Source organism: Perissodus microlepis, chromosome 7, assembly GCF_051167445.1.
Source record: "Perissodus microlepis isolate ML-2025 ecotype Zambia chromosome 7, ASM5116744v1, whole genome shotgun sequence".
Taxonomy (NCBI): Eukaryota; Metazoa; Chordata; class Actinopteri; order Cichliformes; family Cichlidae; genus Perissodus; species Perissodus microlepis.
Genome location: NC_140467.1, coordinates 1,789,637 through 1,802,036, shown reverse-complemented (window position 1 = coordinate 1,802,036; position 12,400 = coordinate 1,789,637). Strand labels below are relative to the sequence as shown.

At 43.9% G+C, this 12,400-nt stretch overlaps 1 protein-coding gene across 1 annotated transcript in view; it reads right to left on the bottom strand.

Annotated features, from left to right (window-relative positions):
- The window catches only part of cdh13 (cadherin 13, H-cadherin (heart)), a 396,226-nt gene extending 385,445 nt beyond the window's left edge, over nucleotides 1-10,781 (bottom strand). The window contains exon 1 of the mRNA XM_084932749.1: nucleotides 10,313-10,781. Coding sequence (XP_084788875.1) covers nucleotides 10,313-10,357 — 45 coding nt within the window. The 5' untranslated portion in view covers nucleotides 10,358-10,781. The remainder of the gene's footprint in view (nucleotides 1-10,312) is intronic.
- Nucleotides 10,782-12,400: the final 1,619 nt, after the last annotated feature.

The window sequence follows — 12,400 nt, the reverse complement described above, 5'->3', positions numbered from 1 at the left end:
TCAGATGTGCCACGCAATGCTCAATTACATTAGTGGGAACTAGTGCGTTAGCACAGTTAGCTCGTTAACGTGTTGGCCATCCAGCCCCACGCACGGGGCGATCCGCGGTAGCTCGTTAACGGAGATTTGCCGTGTTGTGGCGTTAACGTCATTTCAGATTAACGCTGACAGCACTAGTGGGAACACAACGAATATGACTGCACATTTACTCCGACATCATCCTAGTGCAAAGACAAGTGGAAGCAGACAACAACAACAAGCACGCATGCTACAAACTTTACCCGAGTCATTTAGACAGCCGTTAGCACAGGATTCTCCTTATGGGGACCTGATATGTTTAATATGCTGCTGAGAATATAGCCCAGAAGAAGCGTATAGTATAGCTTTTATTTTGGAAAGAGACGTTTCTCTGTAATAAACTCTCTTTTCCAAAGATGAGTGATGTCTCGATCAGATAGATTTATTTTTTTTATTACTTTGTTGTTTCAGCAACATTAAATTTAAAAACTGTACTTTTGAGTTAAAATATATATTTATAATTTTAATAACTGACAAATTAAAAAGGTATGAACATTTTTTTGTATCGAAAAAATATCGAACCGTGACACCAAAGTATCGAACCGAACCGTGAGTTTTGTGTATCGTTGCACCCCTAGTAAAAACGGGAATCTAAACTGAGATAAATCATGATCTCTGTCCAAAACTATAAACAATACAATATAGACAAACTTGTATGTGTATACTGAGAATTCAAATTTTTGAGTTAAAACTTTAAACTTTGAAATCTGTCTCTGAAATTGCGCTGAATGATTCCTGTTTAACTCCACCGAAAATGTTGAGATTGTTTTTCAGAGAATATACTTCAGTTATTGCTGTAAGCACACGGGGTAGGTTACTTTGAAATTGGAATTACATATAACGTTTACATTGTTGCCATTTTCAGAGGCACAGAATTAATTGATAAACTGTTTAATGGTCAGGTGCAGTCTGTTCTCTGTCTCACCATCTAAATCGAGATGTTTTCACTGTAATTTTAGTAACTTTTGATTCTCTTTAGGAATATGAGGCTAACGGCTTCACAGGGCTGAAAAATAAATAAATGAATCAATTTGAGAAATCAGAAAAACTTTAGGTGTGGCCAAATTTGCAATGCTATGTTGGGGTTCAAGTATAGAGCGATCTTCCTAAATTTTGCTACATAATTATTATAGGTTTGGATTTTAATGCATAATATTATTATTTTATTTAAACAAATGTGCATCTGTCATTTCTTGTTTTTAGGATTTCGACGTTACTTTAAAATGTGATGTTTCCTACAGTATCAGATAGAACAGCGAGTTTTAACAACAACCATGTTTCTTATCTCTCAAAAACACAAATAAAAAAAATACTCCAGTTGCCATGTGTGGACACATTCTAGCTTCGCTGAAAAGGACACTCTCCTCCCTACTGTGGCTCCATTAGAAATAATTATCCCCAATCGATCTGCCAGTCCCTCTGTGGAGCAGGAACATGAGCTTGTCTCAGCTTTAACAGCCTTCAAATGTCTGTCAACTGTGTGCGTGTGCATTAGTATATGCTCGCCCAATCCTGCTCTATGCAGAGCTTTGTTTGACTTGTGACAGCTTCCTCCAGGTTCTATAATTCTGCAGGTAGCTTGTCCCAGTGCCTCAGCAGAGCATGTCTCCTAGTGGGAGTCTAGGAAAGGTAGAAAAGCCCTTTCTGAGCAGGTCAACCACAGGGGGGACTGTAATAGTAAATGCGCTGATAACCGACCACCTGGTGTGACTCTACTGCGGCGTGAAAAACCAAGCCGTCACTACAAGGGCCACCGCAGCGGAAAATTGTGTCCAGTAAAGCGTACGAGGTGGGGAGAGGATGTGACAGTGAAGACATGCAATCCTAATGAAAATCAAATCCAGTCAGCTCGCTCGTGGCAGAAAGCCTATAGCACACACTGCATCTCCCCTATAGTTGATAAGAGGGGTGAAGCTGAGGTAATGAAAGGGGCGGCAGCCAACCCCGCGTCATATCGATGTTGTCAGGTGAAAACTTTGGATCTCAAAACTGTAATCCTTCCCTGTGGTGAAAAACAATCAGCTTTAATGACAAGCGTGCAGTTTGCAGTTGTTTGAATTAGTTACAGCGTGAGTGTGAAGAGGTGGAAACGGTATCTGGATGGAAATCTCTGCACTCGCCTCACCAGACCGCAGCCAAAGCCACAGTTACCTTCATTACTGCTGCCTCAGCCATCCCATGAGGATCACAGCACAGCCGACAACACCAAAAGCCCTTAAGTGTACTTGCGAATAGCTATCTATGCACTTATGCAGATGGATCGCTCCGTGCCCTAAACTCTATGTTTTAATTACTTTGGGTCTGGAAGACAAACTCCTGCATGGATCTCCCCAAATAAGAACTGGCTGAGGTGGTCTGAGATCACCTTGAAAGAGTCTCTTCAGATCATAAAACATGGGCGATAAGTATCACTAAAGCAAATAATCGCTTCAAAATTAGGGTGATAGATCAGGAAGTAGTGGGAACACTGATTCTAGCATCAGTACAAGGAAAGAAGGTTCACGCTAGAGTAAAGTTTTAGGTTTTTGATTGCTACGGCATCGTGTTAAAAAGGACCTTATGAACTGAGAATCCTTTGAGATGAAGAAAGCTTTGTGAACATGTAAATCTGCAGTGCACTGAAAGTGTCACATAGAGCAGCTTGCAGCATTTCCTGGCCTACATATTGTGCAAACTTTGAATTTTGATAGATCACAAGGACAAACCTTAAAGGGAGATCACATATCTTCAAAATATAATAAAACCAGAACCTAATGTTGTGACGAACAGGGTTGTTACCAGTCCACTGGCACTCCTCTTTCCTTTTCTTTCCACTCGATTCTTTTTGCCCCATCATTTAATTCATTTGTAAGCTCAAAGCCTTGGACCTGCCTGCATTAATATGAGATAAACCTGTGAATAGAGCGCGACATTAATTGTGTCTAAAGGAATTCAACTGAGGTGGCAGCCCCCTCTGTCAGTGGCAGGCAAAAGTTGGCTTTCTCTCGTTCCCCCACATGCTGACATCAAAAGCAATAAGTGGGAAGAGCTATTCTAATTGCCTTGAAGCGACCTGCCTGCGTAGGCACCAATATAGTGCTTTGTGTGCTCACTTCAAATGAGTCCTCGAATCCCTGTCTTTTTCTTGACAGGCAAGTTCAGGGGTTTAAATGGCCTCTCTACCTTTGCAAAAAGCACTCTTACCATACCAGCATCCATCTATAGGAAAACAAATGTACACACCTACACAGTCACACCTGCAGTTTAAACACTAAGTGGATCTAAGTGGCAATTACCCCTGACGTTTGTTCGAAGGATATCTGGCATTTTGTTGCCATCTAGGCAGCAGGGGTGGTACTGCATGCGTCAGACCCACCTGATGCCTCCTGAATCACTGAGTTAGGGATAAAACAGCGTGAGGGCCAACAGACGATGCAAAAACCATCCTGGTGTCTACCTACCAAGTGAAAAGGAGACTAGAGATATTTTCAGAACAGAAAAATGGGGAGCAGCATAGGTGCAAGTGGGATGATGAACCAAAAAAATCTACCTATTTTTGTTCGCAGCAAAGCCAAAAAAAGGATAAAGCGAATAAGCTGCAGTGATTTCTCGTAAAAGTCAAGAAAACCTTCTTAGCTATCATTTCCGTTTAACAGCAGAGAGGGATTTGATTACTTCAAAGACCTTTGCTGAACACAGAACGAAGTGAAAAACCCCAGAGTAGTGTTGGGAGAGAATGAAAAAGTAGGGCTGATGCCTTCAAACAATCTCATCGTGCTCCAAGTGGAGCATTCGAGAGTCAGTCTCCACTGCTGCTTTAAGAACAATGTTAAAGTCAAGGTGATAATACATCCTGTACTATTATCCAGCTTTAACACCATGTACAGCCTTTTTGGCTACTTTGATCAAATCAACACAAAAATTACTCTTTTAAAATGTGTCTGCATAGAGTCGAATTACATTTGAGACAATCAGAGCAGATAAAACAGTAAAAAGTCAACGAGACCAAGCTCGTCTCATTGCACTCTCAAGGTGATCTCTTTACGTGTGCACAGATATTTATTCACGTGTCTGTTTATTTACTTTTGCACAGACACTGTCCTCTAACTGGATTCATCATCCAGGCAACCAGGAGAAGTATGACTGTACAGGACACAGCCAGGGAGAGCCTCACCGATGATAACGTCATGAAAAATATTATAATGAATAAGGACCAACACAAATCAATCAGTTCTGTTTTATTACTGCATCACCAGACTGTGTGTTTAAATATGTTCGGTGTCAAAGCTGGGACCACTTCACTAACTCATCTCACACACACGTACAGGCACACTGCAATGCAAAGGTGATGAGCCAATCAACACCTCTTTATCCCTGTGAACTCTACACTGGTTCACATGAGAGTTCAGAGCTCTCCTTCTCTGCTATTGCACCATGTTGCTAATTCTGCTCTGCCGTAGGTGGAATGTCCAGATGCAGTTGTCAGTTGTACAAATTACGAATGTTGCTATAATATCTAAGCAGATATTAAAAGACATGTCAAAGTTTAAGTGAGCTTTTTTTAAAAAAAACCTGCTCATTATCAGCAAGGAAATAATCTGCATCATTTTTGCCAGCAGACGAATCCATAGGGGACAGTGCAAGGTAAGCATATGGTAGGCTGTGCATCGCATACTTATGAACACCTGTTCATCTATTTTTAAAGACCTCCTTAAAATTTAATTAAAAATATATATATATATCTAAAAATCTTGCTAAAAGCAAGAACTGGTGCTCATCTCATTTCTGTGTAAAGCCTAACTGGGACTAGGTCAGCCTGAAACCTAGTGGTGTGTTGCCACCCCAAGGTGCTTGTTACAGCAGATCACTGTTAGGATTGGGAATTTTCTGCCCACTGCTCCGTCTAGTTTGATCATTTCAACCAAATATGGGAGCGAGATAACTAAAATCTGCTTTTGTTTTGAAAATGCAAACAGGAACACCAAGAGTTTGTGTGTCCTTCCTTCGTATCTACTACAGTGAACCATTTTAGCTAACTGGTGACTCGCGACACACTGTTGTAGCTGGAAACTCCACCTACGGAAACATCAGCAGGGAGCAGCTCACCTAAAAGATCAAGTGCAGCTGGCAAACCTCAATCACCACTTTGACCCTGTGGCTGTGATTAACGACGCAGTCAGTGATGAAAAGCCAGCTTTTTAATGGCCTGTGCCCTCGTGTTGCACATGACTTGTGAATGGTCTGCAACGCGTCTCTTAGTTGAACTAAATAAAAAGTGCATGGCAGCAGCAAAGGCTAATGCAACTCACTGTATCATCATCTGCTACTATTATCTGTAAAACTACTCTTGTGGAAGAAACAGGACCCCGCTGTACCAGCCTTTTACATGAATACACCCACTGTGCTGCTGGCAGCTTCACACACTTTGAGAGGAGTCATCGCAATCATGCTGAAAAAAGAAACTCGCTCTCCTTGCCAAACATAGACCCATGCTTGTGCTTTTGTGTGTGTGTGTGTGTGTGTGTGTGTGTGTGTGTGTGTGTGTGTGTGTGTGTGTGTGAGAGAGAGAGAAAGCGGAACGACATATCTGGATGTTTTGGAAAAGAGACAAACAGAGCGGGTGAATAGCTCCTGAATATCTGTAACGTGTTGCACAGAGTTTGCTAAAGCTGATAGTGGACGACGAGGGGGGCGTGGCATGACCATCTCACTTTCTCTGACACTTGAGATTTTGAATGTGGCCGTCAGGGGCACGGCTGCTTTGCTCTCATCAGTTATCTGGACCTGGGTATCTATGTAGCTCTTTGTCTGTCAGCCACTTTATCTTTGTGCTTGTTCATCTGCTTGTCTGACAGGGGAGAACAAACTGTGATGAAAGCTTGATCAAGTGGAGGGACGGCGTTAAACTGCACCGCTATGTCCTTCACACATGGTTACTGAGGCCTTTTGTGCATGTGTGTATGTTTGTGTTAGTCTTTTGCTTGACTCCCAAACGCACCATTAATCCTCTGTCCTAGAACACGACATTTTCCTTTTTTTCTCTCCCACTTGGCACATTTCGTGATTACACTACACAGCGTCCACTGGCGTTTTGCATAATTAGGCCACTTATATCAAATGCAGGCAGATTCTAATGGAGCGCTAAGGGGACATATTTACTTTAATTACTACCCTCGCTATCTCTGCACTTCATCCTCCCTTGCTTCGACCTCCTCTAACCCCCTCCCTTCCTCCGGCGAGTGCAGTGGCAACGTCGAGGGAAAGAAGATTGAAGAAGACTGTTTTTCCCTCAAAGGTCACACTCTCTCCTCATTGGAGTTAAGATAGCATTTGACCTTACAGCCCATTACAGAGCATGTTGCTCGACCACAGTCTCAAGGGAACAAACGGAATAAACGGATAAATAAAAACTCGGAGTCTCCCATTACAAGGAAAGAGTGTGAACAGGTGTGTGTGTGTTTGGAGTTGTGCGATTGTGGGTCAGGTGTATGGGCACATGTGAGTGTTTTATTTACAGGAAGCTTTTAGAGTTTTCTGTCAATAACAGCAGAGTCTGAAAAAAATCTCCAAAGAGCACTCTAACACCACAGACCACGCTTGGCTGCGTGCTTCCACCCAGGAAAGAGCATAGATAAGTACAATGTGAAGGAGAATGAAACCTCAAAGCCCCACACTAGAAAGCCTATTTACCCGCTGATTGTTAGAACCACAGTAACACCAGGGTACATTTAGACAGCAGAGTCTAGATTGCTATTGGACTGCTTTCACTTGAACCATTTCATGCTCCTTTTATTCAGGCTGTTTGTCTGCCTCTGTAGGCTGCTAAGATTGCAAACTTCTCTGCAATTTTTCTTAACTCTAACCCTTTATTTTGGCAGCACGGCTGCGGGAGACAAAACCCGACGGCGCCGTGAGAAGAGATGAGGGAAGAATGAGAAGAGAGCAGGGAAGTGTGAGGAAGGGCGAAGACCACGGACGGGAGAATGAAATGAAAAGAAAGAAACCACCCTGCCTTTGTAACTTGTCATCCTTCCGTTCTTTAACTAGACTCCATCATAAAAAGTCCATCACTGAAACAGCACTTAGTAGCAGAGGGGTGCCAGGTCTGAAAAGACACTCCACATAAGAAACCTTGAGTGAGGAAAAAGATCTTAGCTGGAGGTCTGCTTTTGAAAGGATAATTGATTGTAACCAGTGATGGACGTGACGGGCTCCATCTGTACAGTCCATAAAGAGGAAAGCACACTAAAGTGCACAGGCGACACGTAGTGCAGACTGAGCATCTTTCACTAGCCACTGCATATTTAATCCCTCGATAACTGAAAACTAACCCTGGTGGTGTATATGATTAAAAAGGACTCGAGCTAGAAACAGAAACATTCTAGAAATGACAATACTGCGACGTGATGCACACCTGCTGCTGCGCTCCTGAATAATAAATCGCACCAGCATACCAGAAATGGCAGTGGCCTCTATTTTTGATCATGCTAGATCAATGACCCGCCTCCAGAACTGAGTGTCTGCGAGAGACGGAAGAGATAAAAGAATAAAATGCGAGCGTGTGTGTCAACTCTCCCAGTGTGTATGTGTGTGTTTGTATGTGTCACAGTGAAGGTCAGCCCCATCTATGAGTAACAGGAGACCATGGCAAGCCGCTGCCTTCAGCTGCACACTTTAAACATTTTTACTGGGGACCGTGACCTCCCCCTTTCCTCCCCGTCTCTCTCGGTGCCGGCGGCAGCTTAAACAGGAACGTTAACAGTCCGTTGGTCACCGCAGCCGTAAACGTCCACGACAGCAAATCTTCGCGCAGACGTGCCCAGGTGCCAACCCAGGAATTTAAACTGTAGTAAAACCGTCTTCATCTACGGGTGAGAGACGAGAAAACAGCACACGGCAGTTTGAGAAAATAAATGGTGGATAAAGTTTGGTTAATCAGCTAGTTTGATGGGGTGGGGAGGGCATTTGATGGAGGAAGACAAGGAGGAGAAATCAAAGTGGGAATGGGTGGGGATCATTGCACCTGCACCTCCCAGCTGTGCTGCGCCTATTCTGAATCACTGCTCCACCGGGAGAGACTGCTTAGCGTTCGATCTGGAAAACAGGGATTTATTACCAAAGAGGGGGCTCCTAGTGCAATGTGTGCGTATATCTGCATATCTGTGTGAGGGGGTGGTGGGTGGGTGCAGCAGCTTACTGTGGAGATGAGTTTGGCTCCCACCTGTCTGACAATCTCTAAAAAAGAACAACCTAGTTTGAGCCTACACGCTGCAGTATGTGTTGTTCTACAAGGCAGAAAGGGAAGTTTGTGAATATATATTTATTCATCTGGATGATGAGTCAAGTAGAACGACTGTGTAACTCACATTTTGCATAAAAATCTGTTTGGTTTGTTTTTGGCCAGACTGGGAAGAAAATCGCTGGAGGCGACAGCACTGTCATATGTTTTTGTTTTCACTGGTTTGCATTAGTCAGCGTGGATTCACACCTTGAATGATTTATATTTTGGGAATTCCAAGTGCATGTATACCTTAGCTGTCAGTGATGACAGGACAGCCACAGAACAAAGATTTAGATTTTAACATAAATATTTGTCCATCAGCTGCAGAGGCTAAAGGAAAGCTCAAAGCACGTTTAAAGGTTTTTGGAAACACAAATTTTAAAAATTACTCAGTACTGAAGACATTTTATAAGACTCTCCATTATGTTTTCCAGGGCGAGTAAGTGAATCTACGCCTTCTCACAAAGATGAAAAACATATGTGTGTGAATAAGACGCAGCATACACGTGCAAGAGAGGCCAGATCCTAATCAATAAAATAGGGAGTTAAATAATTTCTCTGTAGACACTATTAACCTGAATCTCAGCAGATAAGCAAATTGAACTACAATGTAGAAATCAACCAATGGCTTATCCAATTAAAAGGGAATATAATGCACAGCAGGAAGTGTGCACTAAACCTGCACGGGTCAAACAAGAAATACCACAAGAGCTGTGCTGCCTGCTGCCTCTCAATACTGAGATGAGGGCGAGCAAGAGACACACAGGATGAGAGAAGCGAGAGAAGCAGCACAGCACAGTTTCCCAAATGAGCTGTTTGCCTGGCACGCTTCGGGCTCTCGCATTGTTGCTGTGTTTAGAAATAGTCTCAGCTAGGATGCTTTAAAAATTAGCTGTCGCTTAAACCTTTGCAGCATGCCACACGAATAGAGCCTGACATCACACAGTGACTATTTCAAAGGAAACTTGTTATGATCTTCAAGAGGGATGTATGAATATGCATCAGCAAGAGAAGGTCAGAGATCAAGGCTGGAAAGAGGCGTTTGTGCACCTGGATCCGTTCTTGCTCGAGTTCACAAAGGTGGATGATTCTTCAGGGGAAAATACGGCGAAAGTGACATAAAAGGAAGGTTCGGCATCCTTGGTGCTGAAATCCTGCTCTAAAGACGTGACTGGTATTAACAGCTGTTCCGAGTTACCGCTCCCTCTCTTCATATTAAAGTCAGATCAAACGGACGAGTGGCTCTATCACAGTGGGAATTAAGGCTTTATTAAATATCTCAAGGGAGCCCACGTCTGCAGAGACCAGTGGACTTGAGTAAAAACACAGCAGAGCGGCCAAGTTAGTTCACTGCCCCTCTTTCTGTGTCTCTGACACCCCCCGCTGCCTTTCCCTCTTTCCCCCTCCTCTCCTCTTCTCCATGCTCCTGTGTGTGCTTCTCGCTCACACACTCACACCCTCACAAGCCCAAAGAAACGCTCAAGTTGGTGGCTGAGCGGAATATAGATGCGACTGGAGACAAGAGCTGGTGCCGTGATTTGCACATAGACAGAGGATACACACCCTGCGCTCTGCTTCAGTCTTCTTCCATCTTCAGTTTCTCTCCTGTTTTCTCTTTCTCTGGACAAAATGTGAAAGGCATTGCTAAAGTGAACGAACCCCGCGCACACTGCCAGACCCTCGATATCCTCTGCCCCAAACTCGGAGCCCTAAATGACAGTCAGACGCGCGCAAGAAGGACTAAACGGGAATAAACTTGCACGGATGGACCTGGCTGTGCAGGTGATGTATCGTGTGCCATTTCCAGACCCGGGACAAACTTGACAACACATATGTTTGCGCCATTAACACACAAGGGTAGCCCGGGTGAGACCAGGCGGAAGACCAGAATAAAAAGAGCGTCGGATCGCTCCCAGTCTCAGCGAAATAGTCCCCGAATCCCTCACACACGCGCACACATCTCGTCTGTCTTACCTGGTGGAAGAGAAAAGCCAAGAGAACGCAGACTCCAATCTCCATGGTCGGTAAAATTTCTCTGGGTGCGAAACACAAACAGCTTCAAGACAGGGCGATAGAGACTCTGTGAGCTGTGTTCATAATTCCACTGTCCAACCGCCGGAGAGAGGAAAGCCTTTCGCCGTGAGCCGCCAGCTGCCAACTTCCTCCAAATATAACTGCAGTCTGATCAGCACAGTGCTGGATAGTGAAGGCGAGACCACGACCAATAGATTTATGAGCAGGACAGAGACGGGGGGAGGCGGAGAGGGGAGTGGTGGGGGATGAGGCGGGGAGTTCGTCGCGATCCAAGTGGCGGGTCAGCGTCGACACCCGGTTCGTTTGTGGAGTTTTCGGCAAGTGCAGCCGCAGGTCTCGAGGATTCATCAACATGACGCGTATCGCGCCGTTTCAGTTTTCACGCGCGACAGGTTTATGGCCCCGATAGTGTCTGTAATTCACCCTCTTTTCAAGATTATTTACGGTGTCTGTCATCAGTGGCAGTGGCGCACGGGAAGCCTCTATTACCCACGAAGCCGCACCACTGCGACGATGCCTGAGAGAAAAACTTCAGTAATGAAACATTTTAAACCCAAACTAGAAACACGAGCCGCGACCAAAGAACGCTGCTGCTTAAACATGAATCATTCATTCGGCCTTTAATAGCTTACTTTAGAGCTGCATTCGTGTCAGCGTGTTTCCTTGCTTCTAGCTAAATGATCAATTGTTAATTTGTGCGGGGAATGAATTTTTGCAGTTCTCTTTTCAGCATGTGCACCGCAGCCAAGTTGAGTTCGAATTTTCTTTTACTGTATGTTCACTATAAATGTAAAAAACCGACCTTTGCATATGTAGGTGACGAATTTATTGTCACTGCTTTTTATGTTACTTTCAATGCAGCTTCTTCTTCTTTTTTAGCTCAATGTTCTAAACTAAAAACACTGAAAAGCGCATTTCTGTTCTATTCTTAAGCCAGGGTAACCCCTTTAGCCTTTCTTTGTCCTCTTGGAAGCATTCGTGTGAAAACGAAGCCCACACCTGATAAAAGTCTCCAACAACAACACCTCCTGTTGGAGAAGCATTCGTTTGGAAAAACATGGTGCTTGAAATTGAAGAAGTCCTTGAAGTAAAAGAAAGAACGAAAGAAGCCCCATTTACATTTTCACATAGAACAAGAGGGCTTGTAGCTGAGAGCCACAGAGAAGGGAGGCTTCACTCCATCTCCAGCCTTTTACTTTAAAACACAAGATCCTTGCTCAGGTGTCCTTGAGGGGGGGGGAGCACTCAGTAGCTAAAGTCATGCCTTTGTGTAACTGACTGTGACCTCTGAGTTTGCAGGTGGGAATAATCAATTAATTACTGCACAATTATTAAAGAGGAGGATGGCTCATTAGAATTCAACCCTGCTGCTGATTAGCCCTAATAACATCAAATATAGTGTAGGGAGATTGCCTTTGGTTCTTCCAGGGATGATGTAGAACAAAGCATGTCGGGCACTAGCTTAAGCCTGCAGTTTCAGTATCCTGCCATTTAGTTGACTATCAGCAGAAAAAAAATCCTAATACGGAAAAAAAAATGTTGTTGTGAAAAATGTTCAGGATTCAGATATCTGCCAGTCTACCTCGTCACTGCTCGCCTCAGTGACGTGTTCCTCACTGAACCTTTTTTTCATGGCCCAAAGGTCAGATGTCTGTAAACCAGCCCATCAGTCTTTCTTAAGGGGCAGAATTGTCACAAAGCACGCTTAATCTTCATGCAAAGTACCCCTAACCTCCAACACAGAGATAAGTCATAGAGGCTGAAACAGATGGATGGGTCTGCTGTTCAAAGCAACTGAACTCTGAGATAATGGAAACATTTAGAGCTTCCCTCTTTACTCTCCCTTTCTATTCTATCCATCTGTCCATTTCTTACACCTAAACAATCGTAACATGGGACACATTTCTGCATACAGCCATCATGATTTGAGAAAAGGAAAAGGTTAGCCCCACACAAAAGTCAGTTGTGGGTCATTGTGAGTGTCTCTCAGTGCAGCAGTCAAATTCCTCCCTTCAGTTTCTCAATGGA